Here is a 14,726-nt window from a genome sequence, read left to right on the forward strand (position 1 = left end):
ACATCTTGGACAGGTTGAGCATGCGTGACTTTTGAAGTCTGGGAACAAAATAATTGTTTACATGTCAAATAATACTTTTTTTTAAAGAACTTGTTATAATGCATGTTATTTAAAAGTAAAAGAGACAACTCACTGCTGAAAAAAAACACACACCCTATGATTGTTGACTGGTCTTAGCTGCTCTCCCAAAGCTGTTTATGTCAGGCTGTTTACAGTCTATTATAGTTATATATATTTATATCTATGTATGTGTGTGTGTGTGTGTGTGTGTGTGAGAGAGAGAGAGAGAGAGAGTGTGTGTGTGTACGTACATATATATATATATATATATATATATATATATATATATATAGTATTTAAAATGTAAATTGTATTGATATTGAGAACAACATAAATCACAGAAGACTTTATTTCTATATTATATACATATTTAATTTGTTATATTTTTAGAACAGAGAGGAAACAGTGTAAACAAAACATTTTGAACTGTCCAAGCAGTTCTTTCTTTGAAAAATGTCTCTTGATAATCTGTAAGAAGTTTTGCAACAAAACTGCATAAAAGGCATAAAATGCATTATAAAAGAGACAATAAGTGGTACAGGTTTGCTTCAGCTCAAGTGTACATATATTGAAATGTGTGCACTCTGTTAAAAAAAAACCGATCCACATTCAGAGATCACATCAGGGATTCTGTCCGACTCAGACCAGCAGAGGCTGGGGGCAGTTCTTCCTCTGGCTGTCTTTCTCTGCCTTGCCGATATAGCTCAGGAGCAGCTTTGTGGCACATTTGACACGGTTTTTGATTTTGGGTGCACAACAATGAGGCTTCACCAACTCCTTCACGTTACACATATCATTAATGTGCCTGCCAAGCTAGAGGAAAACAATACAGTATAAGATAAAGAAAATGAGCATTTTTGCTGTTTAATCTTTTAACCATTAGCTCCCTTAAAAAGAGACTCTTTACAATTACATTTAGATTTATTTAGCATATTTAATCACGCATCGACCCAACTTGGCCACACATCACTTCATGTCAATCTTGGCCTTACCTCAGCCTCTATACATGCAGGTCTCTCCTGTAACTCTAGAGGACAGCACCGTTCAACCATTTGATCCACAGAAAACGGAAAACCTTTCCTATGGGTGACAAATTCGATTTCTGTTACTAATTCATCAAATAATATATATACATATATATTTTCCAGTACCTACAGTTTGGAGCATGTTGGAAAAACAAAAAAATAAACTAATAAAACTATGCACAATAAAAAAACAGACTTTTACTTAAATATATACTTGGATTTTCATTGTCCTTGACGATGTTTTGCCATGCACAAGGTTAACCAGGGCCGAGACTATTTTTTAACTATCCTGGTTTTGACTAGCTTTCATGGTCAATGTTGTCTGACGGGAAATATATCGACCTAAACATAGATAATAAAAGCACAAAAACAGAAGCATGGAAATATTTTAAGAGAAAATGGCAGCATAACCTATAATCAGAATATTCTCAGATGACATGAGTTCCTCCAATGGCTCATTCACATATAAAACAAAAAACATTTCAAGTAGTTTTACTGTATTTTTGTTAATCATGCAATTTGGAATGAAGTGAGTCTTACATGCTCTGGATGGCTGTATGTGTATGGCACAAAGTCTGGAGGGTTGGAGAAGCAGCAGGAGCGCCGAGTTCTCCATCAGTGGGTCTATATTCTGGATCCGGGGCAGAAGCTGCAAAACAGGAGTACAGCTCTTCTCCCTTCTTCTTTCCACAACACTCAAACTGCTGTCCTTTGGCTTTCTTCTCATCTTTACAAAACTTATCAACCATCTTCTTCCACTGAAATGGGTAAAAAGAGAAACTCATGACTTATGAGCAACAAAAATCAAGTTTAATAAGAAAAGGTAATGCCAGTTTTTTTTCTTTTCAGCTTAAAGGAATCACTAAATGTATTACTTATTTATAATGTCTTTGTTTGTTGATTACGCAAACTTGTTTTATTTACCATTTGGAAGTGTTTTTATGAGTTTAGAAATTGTGAACTGAACTGAGAATCAATTCTCTTCACCTTCTTTTCAGCACAGCGTTGGTCGCTCTTTTTCACCTTGCAGCACTGCTTGTATTCTCTCTCGAGGACGTTGATGGCTTTCGACTGACGGACCAGCCAGCCGTAGCCAGTGCGAGGAAGACACTTGGGCATGTATCGTGGTCGGGTCTTGTGATGAGCGCAGATATGTGCTATGTTGGAGGAATCGGGACGGCCAGGTGGAAAGCTGATGTGTGGAACTTCCGACTGCTTCATAAGTGCTTGTGGAGAAGCCACCAATGAGCTGGATGATTAAGAGAGAGAGCAGTGTTTAAGTATTTATACATTATCTTTTCATTTCCCCTTTCCTCTGTCTCATTTGCAACTCTAAACGTGCTTATTAACATGGTGGGATGAATGAGTATTTGTTACATCACCACCTACAACTAGAATATGAACCAGTGTTAAGGATGACACATTTCTTCTTTTTATGGGTTGAGAAGATGACACATACTTTTTTCTTTCCAGCTATATTTTTGTCTACATTGAAAAAAAAAACCTACATACTTCTCTTTGTACAAATGTTATAGATTTGCTCTCTTATTTAAGAAATTAGGTGTCAAAGATCAGTTGGTACAATGGCCCAGTTATGACTGGTAACATTTTTGACCTATTGAAATTAATTTAAAAACAAATAAATGACTTATACCATGGTGTTTTGTTCTTCTTGGGCATCTTTGCAAATAATATAACCCTATGTCTGGACCTAAAGTAATATCATGCAGCAGCATATTAGGGACGGTCTTAAACAGGTCTCAAGTTCTCTTAAACATGAACTTCTCAGGTTTTAGATTTTTATTGTTTGCCAAATTTGAATTTCAGGTGGACTGACTATAAAATCTTGTATATTCAAATCGGTTAATAAATGTGAAAAGGAACTTTGAACTTATTTTTCTGTTTAGGTCACTGATTATGTGTCTTTGAACTGTATACTTTAAAACCACATATCATGTGGTCTAACCATTAGAGAACAATTTTGAAGATGTGCTTCTCACACATTGGCCGATTAAGAGAACTTTATTCTTTATGTAAGAGATTTTGTTATGTAATCTACAAATGTACTTCATTGGTTAACATCTAACGTTTTACTAAAGTCAAAAATGTTTAATACAACTGAACCAGATTACAGTTTAAATTCTTGATTGTTTTGACGCTATAAAAAACATAGGATGGGAGATTAAATGATTGCTCATGTGCTTTTCTATTTACATTAGTAGCCACATTAGGGTCTTCAGTCTACTTCTTTTCATCATTAAATCAAACATTAACAGTGTGCCACCTTTTATTTTGTGTCATAGATATCATTATAGAATGAGAGCAGAAGCGAAAGAACACTACTTAAATGATTTAAAAAAAAAAATTATTCTCAATGTTGAAAATAATTTATTTAATTGTTTGATGTGAACATCTATCATGTGGCATAACCAATGTTGATCCAACAGGATTTGAAGAATAACTAGTCAGGACCACTGGTTCAAAGCACAGTATTTACTAGAGATCAATTACACAGGGTGGTAAATGAAGTTTCAGTTATCTTTTATACTCTTTAATAAGAGAGTGTGAGACCATTATCATTCAATACCATACTTTCCCAGTCAATATCTATAAAAAAGCTTGAACATCACCAAATGCTGTATGTGCATTTTACAATTTAAAAATACAAAGTAAAATGGTAAGCCACATCAACATGACAGTTATTTCCATGACTGCATTTATTTTAAAATAAATGTTTTTGGAAAAACAAAAATGCATTTAACATTTTTTTTTATCTTTAAACTACATGGAGCCATATTATGAAACAAATGTGAGATCAAGGCTTACAAAAATATATACCGTCAAATAAAAGCTAGAAAATGTTTCTGTAACACTGATATGTTGTTAAAACCTCAAGCACAGTCAATAAATATAGAATATAGTAATTAATACAAAATAACAGTTCACTCAGGTAACTACAAACACTGATTTTCAACATTTTTGTAAAAAACAAAATGCCCATTAAAACTCCAACTACAAACTCACTGTACATACTCCAGTAGAAACCTACCCTTTGCAAGCTATGGAGTTATATTTGAAGGAACTTTTGAACTTTTGTGGAGTTTTGCCATTTGAGACTTCGGAGGAGACGTTATATGAAGAATCTGAAGCCTCCTTATCAAAACAGCTCCATCTGGCCTTCCCTCTCTTCTTGCAGCAGAAGTAGTGACTGGTTTTAATAGAGAATTCCTCAGTACAGTAGTCAGACAGACTCTTCTTCCACTGAATGATTGGAAACACAGTAAATCAGAAATAAATATAGAAAGGTACATCTCACAAAATTAGAATATCATGAAAAAGTTCTTTATTTTTTGTAATAAAAAAAGCAATCTTTCTTATATTCTAGATTCATTGCAAACTAACTGATGTTTACAACTGAATTTTTTATTTTCCAAAGCTGTATCTCAAAATGAGAATATTCTATTTTGTGCTTGATTAGTTTGATTAATTTTAAGTATAAATACTGGGTACCTGTTAGATTAGAACATACAACTAAAATTATGGAAAAGATTACTAACTTCACAGTTATCTAGAAGACAATCATCAACACCCTTAGCCACAGAAGGTCATTGCTGAAAGGGCTGGCTGTTCACAGAGTGCTGTATCAAACTATATTCATAGAAAGTTGAGTGGAAGGAAAAAGTGTGGTAAGAAAAGGTGCACAAGCAACAGGGATGACAGCCTTGGGAAGACTGTCAGGGAATGCCAATTCAACAACTTGGGAGAGCTTCACAAGGAGTGGATAAAAGCCGGAGTAGAGGAAACCAAGAGTCACCACACTCAGATGTCTTCAGGAAAAGGGCTACAGCGGTCACATTCCTATAACAAAGCCACTCCTGAACCAGAAAAATCTTCAGAAGCATTTCACCTAGGTTAAGGAGAAAAAGAACTGGACTGCTGCTGCTCAGTGGTCCATAGTCCTCTTTTCAGTTAAAAGTAAATTTTGAATTTCTTTTGGAAATCGAGGTCTGGAGTCTGGAGGAAGGGTGGAGTGAGTCACAGAATCCAAGTTGCTTGAAGTCCAGTGTGAGGTTTCTGAAGTCAGTGATGATTTGGGGAGCCATGACGTCTGTTGGTGTTGCTCCATTGTGTTTTGTCAAGTCCGTAGTCAAGTCAAGTCAATATAGCCATCTACCAGGAGATTTTGGAGCACTTTATGCTTTCATCTGCTGACAAGCTTAATGGAGATGCCGATTTAAAATTGCAGCAGGACTTTAGCACCTACCCACAGTGAAAAAAAAGCACTTCAAAGTGGTTTGATGACCATGATATTACTGAGGCCCCGTCCACACGGAGACGCGTTTCTGTGAATACGCACAAATTTTTTGAAACCGGGTCCCAAAGTGGATAAATTTGAAAAAGCCGTCTTTGCGTTTTCGTCTGGACGGCTAATTCGTATATTTTCTGAAACGATGACGTCATCAGCCATCGTCTCCCCCCTAGTCAGACACCTCTACGTCACGTAACAGCAACAAAAACATGACAAACACTGAACGATTGTCTTTTTATTAACTAACATTAACACTGATTAATAAATGTATTGTTCCATGTTCGTTTGTGTACCACGCGCAATGTTTATGAGCATAGTCCAAGTCTTCTCTGTTTTTAGTGTATCTCTGTGGCAGAATTACAGCGCCACATACTGGTCTGGCATGTATACTACATCATTTTGCGGTTTCGTGTGGACGCGGATATTACTTGAGACGAGGGGAAAAAAGATCGGATTGGTGTAAGCTCCGTCTCCATGTGGACGGGGCCTGAGATTGACTGGCCAGCAAACTCACCTAACTAGAACCTCATAGAGAATCTATGGGGTATTTTGAAGAGGAAGATTAGTGGAACATCTGAAAAAACAATACAGAGCTGAAGGCTGCTATCAGAGCAACCTGGGCTTCAGTAACGCCTCAGCAGTGCCACAAGAATGATTGCCTCCATGCCACACCGCACTGAAGCAGTAATTTGTGCAAAAGGAGACCCCAATTAAGTATTGACTGCATAATTAAACCTATTTTGGAGATCTTGAACATTTCTGTTTTGTAAATCTTTTTTTGATGGATCTTTGAGAAAATATTAACTTTGAGATTTTTTAAAAAATTATATTATTTTAAGCTGTAAGTCGTAACCATCAGATTTATATATATATATATATATATATATATATATATATATATATATATAAACCTCTTGGAATATTTCAGTTTATGTTCAATGAATCTGGAATATAAGAAAGTTTGCTTTATTTTATTAAAATTACAAAAAAATAAAGGAACCTTTCCATGAAAAACACTACATAAAACAACTACATTGTATAGGTACATCTACAATGAAAAAGAGAGAGTGCAACAGTCATGAGAGAATTATACTCTCACAAACAGTCAAAGCGGTTTACTTTGACAATGGTCCAATGTTTTGGATACTTTGTCACCGAAGACTAAATATTGAAACTAAAACAAAGAGAGATTTTATCTAAAGACCTTGATTGTACATGAGAGCGTACGACAATGTCCATATACAGACAAAGTAAACAATAGGACTGAGCAACATCAAAACATTCAAGTAAATGCAGTAAATTACAAAGGAAAAGCAGGCGAAAACAAAAATGTCTTTCCCTTTCTGGTGAAAAGCCAGTCCTCCTACATCTGTGGTCTCTGCTTTAGTAATGTTAGCAGTTAAGAACTGGGTTATTTAAACCAGATGTGAGTGTAAACAAACACTGTGACTTTGTAGCGCTAAAACTGTTTGAGAAAGGCTACACAGCCTCAAATAATGGCAGAGTTTGGTGCTGGATTGACATTTTAGCACTCAAAACAATTTAGCATTTTAAACCTTCTGGTTCCAACATCCTGAAGTCAATGGGTTGCTAAACACAAGATTTTTGGTTAAGGCAAGCTGCACAAATTTTCATTTTTTTTGACTTGTATTAAAATAGGTGGTTGCTAACACAGCCAAATGGGACTACAGAGGCTATTGTCGACATTAAAAATCATTATACAGGTAAATCCATCTACTCACTAGTCTGCTTTTATAACCTCATTATGTTTATACATCACGCGCTTACAAACTATTCTAACTCTGAATTTTTTCAATAAAGACTGAAAGAGAGAAGCTTAAAGTCAAGACTCTGTTGAAGTTTGTTAATAGCCTACATTTAGCTTTTTACTTCTGGTGAAAATTCATACAATTTGTGTTCATTTGTTAAGACTATCAAAACATGTAAGAATTATATACTTATTAGTGATAGAACTTATTTTTCGCAATAACCCAAAAGCCAATTAAAAAAATAAAATAAATAATAATAATTCCAATTGGGTTTTTGTTGAGAAAAAAAAGGGTGATGTTCATTTACAGGTTGGCCTACAAAAATATGCTATAAAGTGCTCCAATTCAATTGTTGCTGCTCTCATTTAGTTTGGTGGCATTGAATTCATACACTAAATCTATATATATATTATTAGTTCTCAATAGCCACTTTTCCACTGTTGGGCCAGTGATTTAAATGGGCCAGGCAGGTCTCATAGCCTTGGACCTGTAGCACTGAGGTCAAAATAGCACTGCATTTCCACTGCCCTTCACAAGCCTCTCAGGAATAAGGTCATGCAACACCATCATTTCACCAACAAAGAGAAGTTATCATAAAACTTAATAAAATAAGTCACTTGAACTAGTGTGATCACAAATCGAACATGATAAAAGCAGCCATTTGTTTGCATGCTTAATTTAATATCTTAATTCAAAGGCATCAATGTTTTACTATGATAAGTAATACATCATAATTTATCAGGATTGAAAATTAGTCACACAGAAATAAAATGCTATGAACATAGTCTGCTATTCAGTCGAGTCTGTTTCTGTTTATTTGTAGTCACAGTAGCCTATATACACATCACATTTATAAAAAATGATAATTTCTATATTTTTATAAAAGCTTCCGAACAAAAACCATTATTATTTGGGCTACGTGGAGCTAAGGTCTCGAGACGAGACTTATGACAGATAAAATGTTACAAAAAAACATGATTGTGACAGAGAATAAGAAGCTGTCGTCTGATTTCAAGCTGTCACATTTACAGTGTTTTCTATGGTAACGTTAATGCCTAGCCTGCACAGTCTTTAGCATCGCTCATAAATATTTCTGCCTTGTATGTTGATTATAATCCACACCGGATCAAGTTATCTCAAATACTTGCGTCTGACTGAAAGTGAGTTTTGAGCTTAACTTATTTAAATAAGTTTTTAATGCTGGTGTTATAACTGTTAGCTCCTCTAGCCCCAGCTGACCCGCTTTGGCCCAAGGTTTTAGTCGGGTCAAAAAACCCAGACCGTTGGCCCTGAGGAAGCAGCAACGAGGCACAATCAAGCCCCGGAAAGTGACAGTGGAAATCCAACTGGCCCTGGCTCCTAATAGCATGCCTGCTTTTGGCCCCACAATGGAAACACGGCTAATTAATATCACAAGAGAAGTACATATGAGTTTGGACAGAAGATCCTGTGAATATAGTCTTGTGAAAGCTACACCTGTTATTAGAAAGTATAATAATGTCAAGACTCTCACCGCTTGTTCAGCACAACAGATTTGCTCTTCTGGTGTTCCATTAATGCCGCAGCAGACACCGTACCAGGACTGAAGTTGATTGATAGCATCAGCCTGACGATGCTCACGGCCAAAGCCACTCTGAGGAAACATGTCCCTAGGATACCGGACCGGAGCTTTACTGAACTGACAGATATCTTGCAGGTTGCCTGTATTTGGAAAGGCAGGGGGGAAATCAACCTCTGGACCCATCCTGGGTCCCACTGAGCGAGGGCCAAACACTGGGCGACCTGATGAGAGATTTTTAAAATGTAAAAAACAATTATACCAAAGAATTTGACAGGTTAAAAATCTGTAAAATGCTGCATCTCAACCAGTGCTATATTAAATCAAGCACAGTGCTTCTTAAACACTATGAAAAAGCTTTTTATATAAACATAAAATGTTCATCTAAAGACCACACCAAGTTCTTGCTCAGAAGTCGAGACACACTGGCCAACTGAATCTGAACAAATTATAGCATACAACTGTACCTATTGGAGCATTCTCGGGGTGAAAGTTTGTGACTTCTCTCTCGGTCATGTCTGAAGAGCCTGCAGCTAAATACACACAAAGAAACCCAGGAGAGGATGTAAGACACCAGTCAAACTAATCCACTGACTTTACATTGAGAAACAGCAAGTGATCACTCACCCAATACTTTGGAAAGGTCAGGGATGACTGGTCTCTGCATCATCAAAAAGTCCAGCTCTGAAATAAAAAAAGAGATTGTAAACTGTTGCTTTACAGATGAAAATAAGTTTTGCTTTTCAAGTCAACATTACTTTTAACAAAGCAAAACACATATCCATTACAAATATAAACCAACTGATCAATCAACAGGATAAGTCAATCACTGATCATGGCCTTACCCTCAGGGGGAACTGGCATCTCATGCGGACGGCCATCTGCGAATGAAAGAAAACAAAAATCAGGTCAGGCTCATGACAAGAACGGCTTTGCTTTAATCATCAGTGATGACATTACCAGCAAAACTTGCATTCAAACGAGCAAAATTTAGTTGTATAGCGATGTATGAAGCACAGCTAACCCTTCTAGAAGTCATCATCCACACACTTGACCAAATTCAACTTTTTGCAAAATCTGTTTGGAAATTTTACACAAAATTTCCTGCAAAAACAAACAGAACAACATCAATGAGCCACACCAGCTTTCAATCTGCTTGTTGTGTTGGTGACATGCAAAGTTATGCTTTTTTTTTTGACAATTCAACGTTCCAATTTTAATCTGAATTGTATGTTGTTTTAGAATATGTAAGGTTCACTCAATGGTCCAACAATGGCAGCCAATGACGCGGCAGAAGGATTCTTGCATGATACTGTCTTTCCTTTTATGCAACAATATTACTTTAAATATGTTTTCTTAAATACATTAACTCTTTGGTTGATTCGACTCCAAAATTAAAAAGGTTAAGAGATGTGTAATAATTATTAAGTTTCAGTAAATGCTCCATTCGATTTAGCCTTTACTTTATGTTATACTCATTCAGATTTCTATAACACTTTGAGTCTTATATCAGTCTGATATACAAATCTCTTACCCACAAACTCATCAGTCTTGGTCATTAGACAGAGGAGACTGACTTCTATTGAAGACGGCCGGTGCCTTACCTTGATCATTCCAGAATACTTTTATTAAGTCCCCAATAGATCTGTACACTTAAAGTAAAACTATATGTAACCAGAGGTCATGACCATTACTATAGAACCAAGTTGACCAATTTAAATTACTCTAATGTAACTTTACATAATCATGCCGTGATTTCTCACATCCACTTAGTTAGAATAATGTTACAATAATCAGAGGTTGAGACTGACCCGAATTTAGGTTGATCAACAACTCACTGTTGTCCTAAACGGAAAAGCCCATTAGCCTCTAGTTAGTATACATAACTAATACCAATGTTTTAGCCGGAGCTCTAAAACATTTATCTTTTTTAAACCCGAGAACAGATTTGCAGTGTTATAGACTTACTACAACATATTAGAGTTAACAACACAAATAGTTAGGATAAAGAATCAAGTATAGCAATTTATTAACCATAAGCAAAGAATAATTCACCATCCAATTCAAATCATAAATTCCCGATCAATAAAATACATAATCAATAATCCAGAAATCAAGATTTTAGTAGCAGTTACCTCGTAGCAGAAAATAATACAAACAGCACTCGTATGGGAGATCTGTTTGCATATTCCCTGAGCTCTTTGTAACTCTCCCTTAAATATACAGAAATGTTCCCAAATGGTATTGTTTGTTGTTGGAGGGGTTTTAGCATATCACGTTTGGGGGTTGCATGTGAGTAACTTGGAGTTTTTTTTGCTTCTCTCAGTTGGATGTGCTGTTTTGCGAGACTGAGTTCAGCCGTTGATTCTTGTAAGAGTTCCTTGTCTTTTCAGATTGTAACTTTCTTCTGATCCAGCCAAACGGCATTAACAGCAATAATCTTACAGACAAATGGTATCAATAATCTTACACAATAACTGCCTTAAATTAATTACTTATATTAACTGCCCATTAACTATATTGCTTTATCCATGAAACTCAGAATCATGTTGAACTAAATTTCTGTGGATCCCTACTGAAAAAAACAAAACAAAACAAAAAAACAATAGAAACCATCAAAAAAATTATTATAGTTTCCATTACAAAAACCATTACAAAACATCAAATATGAACCATTAAAAAAATGTTTCCAGTGGTGTGCTTTGAGACATATTCCCTTAGGATTTAGTGGTTTAATAAGCCACCAATAAAAAGGCAACAAATTACCAGAAGAGAGCCACAGGGACATTACATTTTCATTAAAACCAGTACAATTCCTGTGATGGTTTCTATAGTTTTTCAGCAGGGAAGAATCGCTGACATTCACAATAACATGCTGGTGTGATATTATTCAACTATACACTATACATTTAAAATATGGAGGAGTGGTTATGGTATAAATTTGAAAATATAATTTAAACAGACCTTTATCAAACAGTGTGACAGTAATTTCCCTTTGGACAGGAGAGTCTGGAAAAGTAGGACACATTGGCATTAGTCATTAGAGGGAAGAAACAAAAATACTCGGATAACATCCAGAACATCTGCAGGCATGTTTTATGTAACTCTGGCATGCATGGGGGAAAAAATCTATTAAAAAAATAAAATAAAATAAACAGCCTAATACCAAATATGATAAATAATTTCTACACTATCGTAAAAGCCCAATGAATTTATATTCCTTCTCATAAATCCTGAACATAAGATATATACAAAAGTAAGTAGCCTACTCCATGTTTGAGCTATGTTCTGTGCAAACGACATGAAAACATTAGCGTGACGCAGACCTTAAAAGTTGCATTTACCTTCAGATGCGTCGCACAGAAGAGCGAGTAAAAGCGTCAAATAAAGTCCCACGCCGCGTGAGGAGCTCATGGTCAGTGATGTGCCCTCAGTCAAACACTTCTCTGTTGAGGTTAACGTGTATCTGACGCGGAGGGAGCTGACCGTTCACTGTTCCGCTCTTCAGCTTTTAAAGACAAACCCTGCAGTCAGGAGAAGATCATGTGGAGGAGGAGGACCATCAGGAGGACTTGCTGTCACACTTTAACTCCTTCACAGGTCACTTCTATTTACTTTTTTCTGCTACCAGTACGTGCCCCCTCCTATCTTGTACCAGCTTAGCACCCGAAAATACTAAGTCAGATGAGTGAGGATGGAAAGGAGCCCCCATTGGTGTTTACTGTCAAAAATACACTCAGATGGGTCGGGTCGTTCTTGAACAATTCGTTCATTTTGAACAAATCTTTAAAGTGACTCGGAAAGAACGAGTCGTCTCGGGGAGTGGTTCGTTCAGTCGCGCATGCGCAAAATCCTACAGGTTCTGTACTGGAATTAGACTACGGTAGTTCACCCGTGTCAGTCATAGACAGTAAAAGAAAGACTTAGGTCAGTTTGACCCTAACTGTCAGTCAATGCAGTCTGAGCCGGAAAGAGTACTGATTAGTCCATCTCATGATTCGAGTTTTCGAGTCGTTCCTTTATCAAGTAAGAGACCAGTCTGAGCCGGAAAAATTATTGATTAGTTCTTTTTTTAATTGTATTAATGTCAAGGTACAAAAGATAAAAGTACAGAGAATAATTACAGTCAATATTGCATACAAATAAGTGGCATCACATGCAAAGCACCACTTACAACATAAAAATAAATAATACTGAACAAAGCTTTATATAATTAAAAAAATAAAATAAATTAACTGTTTTAACAGCCTTAAGATTTTTAAATCGTAAAGATGTAATGTTGAACCTCTTTAATAATAATAATAATAATTATTATTATTATTTTTATTTATAAAGGATTTTGATGAGTGAATTTACTAAAGTCATATTAGGTTAATAATAAAATTTTCATTAATTTTGTCTTTTTGAATATTAAAGAAGCCAAACAGTACATCCTTAAAAAGCACAGAGAAACCCTGGAGCACACTGCAATGATAACATTAGATAATTTAGTCCAAAATAGCTGTGTATGAGGAAAACCCCAAAAGATATCAGTTTCATTAGGGTCACCAAAAAAAGAACAGCTTGTATTTATGTCTGATTTAAACCTTTTCAAAAACATGTTAGCTGGGTAAAATCTGTGTAACAATTTGAATGAGATTTCTCTAACCTTGTTAGTTATTCCGAAGTATATTCCGAAGACAGAGTCCATACTTTTTTCCAGTCATTCTTCCAATAAGACACCACATATGGTCCACATATAAAAAAGCGATCTAATCTTAGTAACATGATGAAGGATGTGACCGGTTTCATACTGGGATTTCAAATGGGTCTAAAGATAAAGATAAAGTGCTGGATGATCTAACAGAGTCCATTAAAAGCATAGCAGCTCCTTTAGGAAGAGTGTCCATGACAATGGAGAATTATTTTGGAGTTACTGGAAAATTACATTTACATAAGAATTCTTCATAACTTAAAATAAGACCTTCCGAGTTAAATAACTGGGAAACAACCAAACATTTTTTAAAGATTTTCTCTTATATAAAATGTCTTGATTGTTCCAAATGAAGTACTGTTGAGGGGATAAATTGTGCTTAAAAATGAATGACCATGCAAGTAATGCCTGTTTATGAAATTTAGATAAATTGTAAGGGATTCTAGCAATATTATAATTACAGATCAATGGGAAAGGGCGACCACCTAATTTGGAAAAGTAGTAACTGGTGATACTGAACCCAGACTGAGTTTGGATCACACAAAAACTGTCTAATCCAAGTAATTTTGAAAGTTTTGTTCAAAGAAAAGAAATGAAGGAAATTCAACTCACTAATACTCATGTGTTCATTAATACAGACTTCTTAATGGATTTTGTTTTTCCAAACAAACTTAAACATGATTTTATCAACTGATTTACAGACTTTGTTGTCCACATTTAGAGAGACTGAGCAAAGTAAGTAAGCCTTAGTGTACAAAGGTTCAAGGATGGAAAGGAAGAGGACGAGGGGTCGGCTTGAACGCTGATGCTTTTATTAATCAAAAGAGTTAACTCAATGGTCACACTCACACCGGCAATAACAAAAACTATAAACACTTCTGGGTGGCGGCTTCCAGCTTGTGCGGTCATCAGCAGTCCTTCTCTCTCTTCACTACTCCGTTTTCCCCTGGTGTTAAATACTCTCTCCACGCCAATTACTGAAACAAGAGACAGATGTTGATTATTTCCGTTCAACTCGCTCACTCACCGTTCATCTCCCGACTCTCTCTCCCGCTGCAGGCTTCGCTAAACCACGCCTCCGCCTCCACATACCCCCACCGCCCGACTCAGGCCGGGGAGCCATCCGGCCTGCAGCCTTGAGGATGGCCCACCGGATGGCAAGGCATTCTTTCTCAATGGTGCTGTACTTAGTCTCTCTCCTAGAGAGCTTGCGACTTATGTACAGCACCGGCCGTTTCTCTCCCTCGATCTCCTGAGACAGGACTGCCCCCAGCCCCCTGTCCGACGCGTCTGTCTGCAACAGAAAAGGGAG

General features: G+C 36.3%; 1 protein-coding gene across 50 annotated transcripts in view; it reads right to left on the bottom strand.

The window, feature by feature from the left end:
* Positions 1-406: 406 nt before the first annotated feature.
* Positions 407-14,726, bottom strand: part of ecm1b (extracellular matrix protein 1b) — a 120,483-nt gene continuing 106,163 nt past the window's right edge. For 19 of the 50 annotated variants that reach the window (XM_052577742.1, XM_052577716.1, XM_052577715.1 and 16 more), the window contains 7 exons: positions 9,189-9,254; positions 8,677-8,945; positions 4,135-4,346; positions 2,073-2,334; positions 1,626-1,843; positions 1,053-1,140; positions 407-873 (listed from right to left, as the gene is read on the bottom strand). In XM_052577742.1, coding sequence (XP_052433702.1) covers positions 700-873; positions 1,053-1,140; positions 1,626-1,843; positions 2,073-2,334; positions 4,135-4,346; positions 8,677-8,945; positions 9,189-9,254 — 1,289 coding nt within the window. In that variant the 3' untranslated portion in view covers positions 407-699. Of the gene's footprint in view, positions 874-1,052; positions 1,141-1,625; positions 1,844-2,072; positions 2,335-4,134; positions 4,347-8,676; positions 8,946-9,188; positions 9,255-9,348; positions 9,406-9,566; positions 9,603-11,685; positions 11,731-12,065; positions 12,484-14,726 lie in introns of those variants that run through there. The other 31 variants (XM_052577718.1, XM_052577717.1, XM_052577740.1 and 28 more) reach the window with 7 other exon arrangements.

This window comes from Carassius gibelio, chromosome B16 (genome assembly GCF_023724105.1).
Source record: "Carassius gibelio isolate Cgi1373 ecotype wild population from Czech Republic chromosome B16, carGib1.2-hapl.c, whole genome shotgun sequence".
Lineage (NCBI taxonomy): Eukaryota > Metazoa > Chordata > Actinopteri > Cypriniformes > Cyprinidae > Carassius > Carassius gibelio.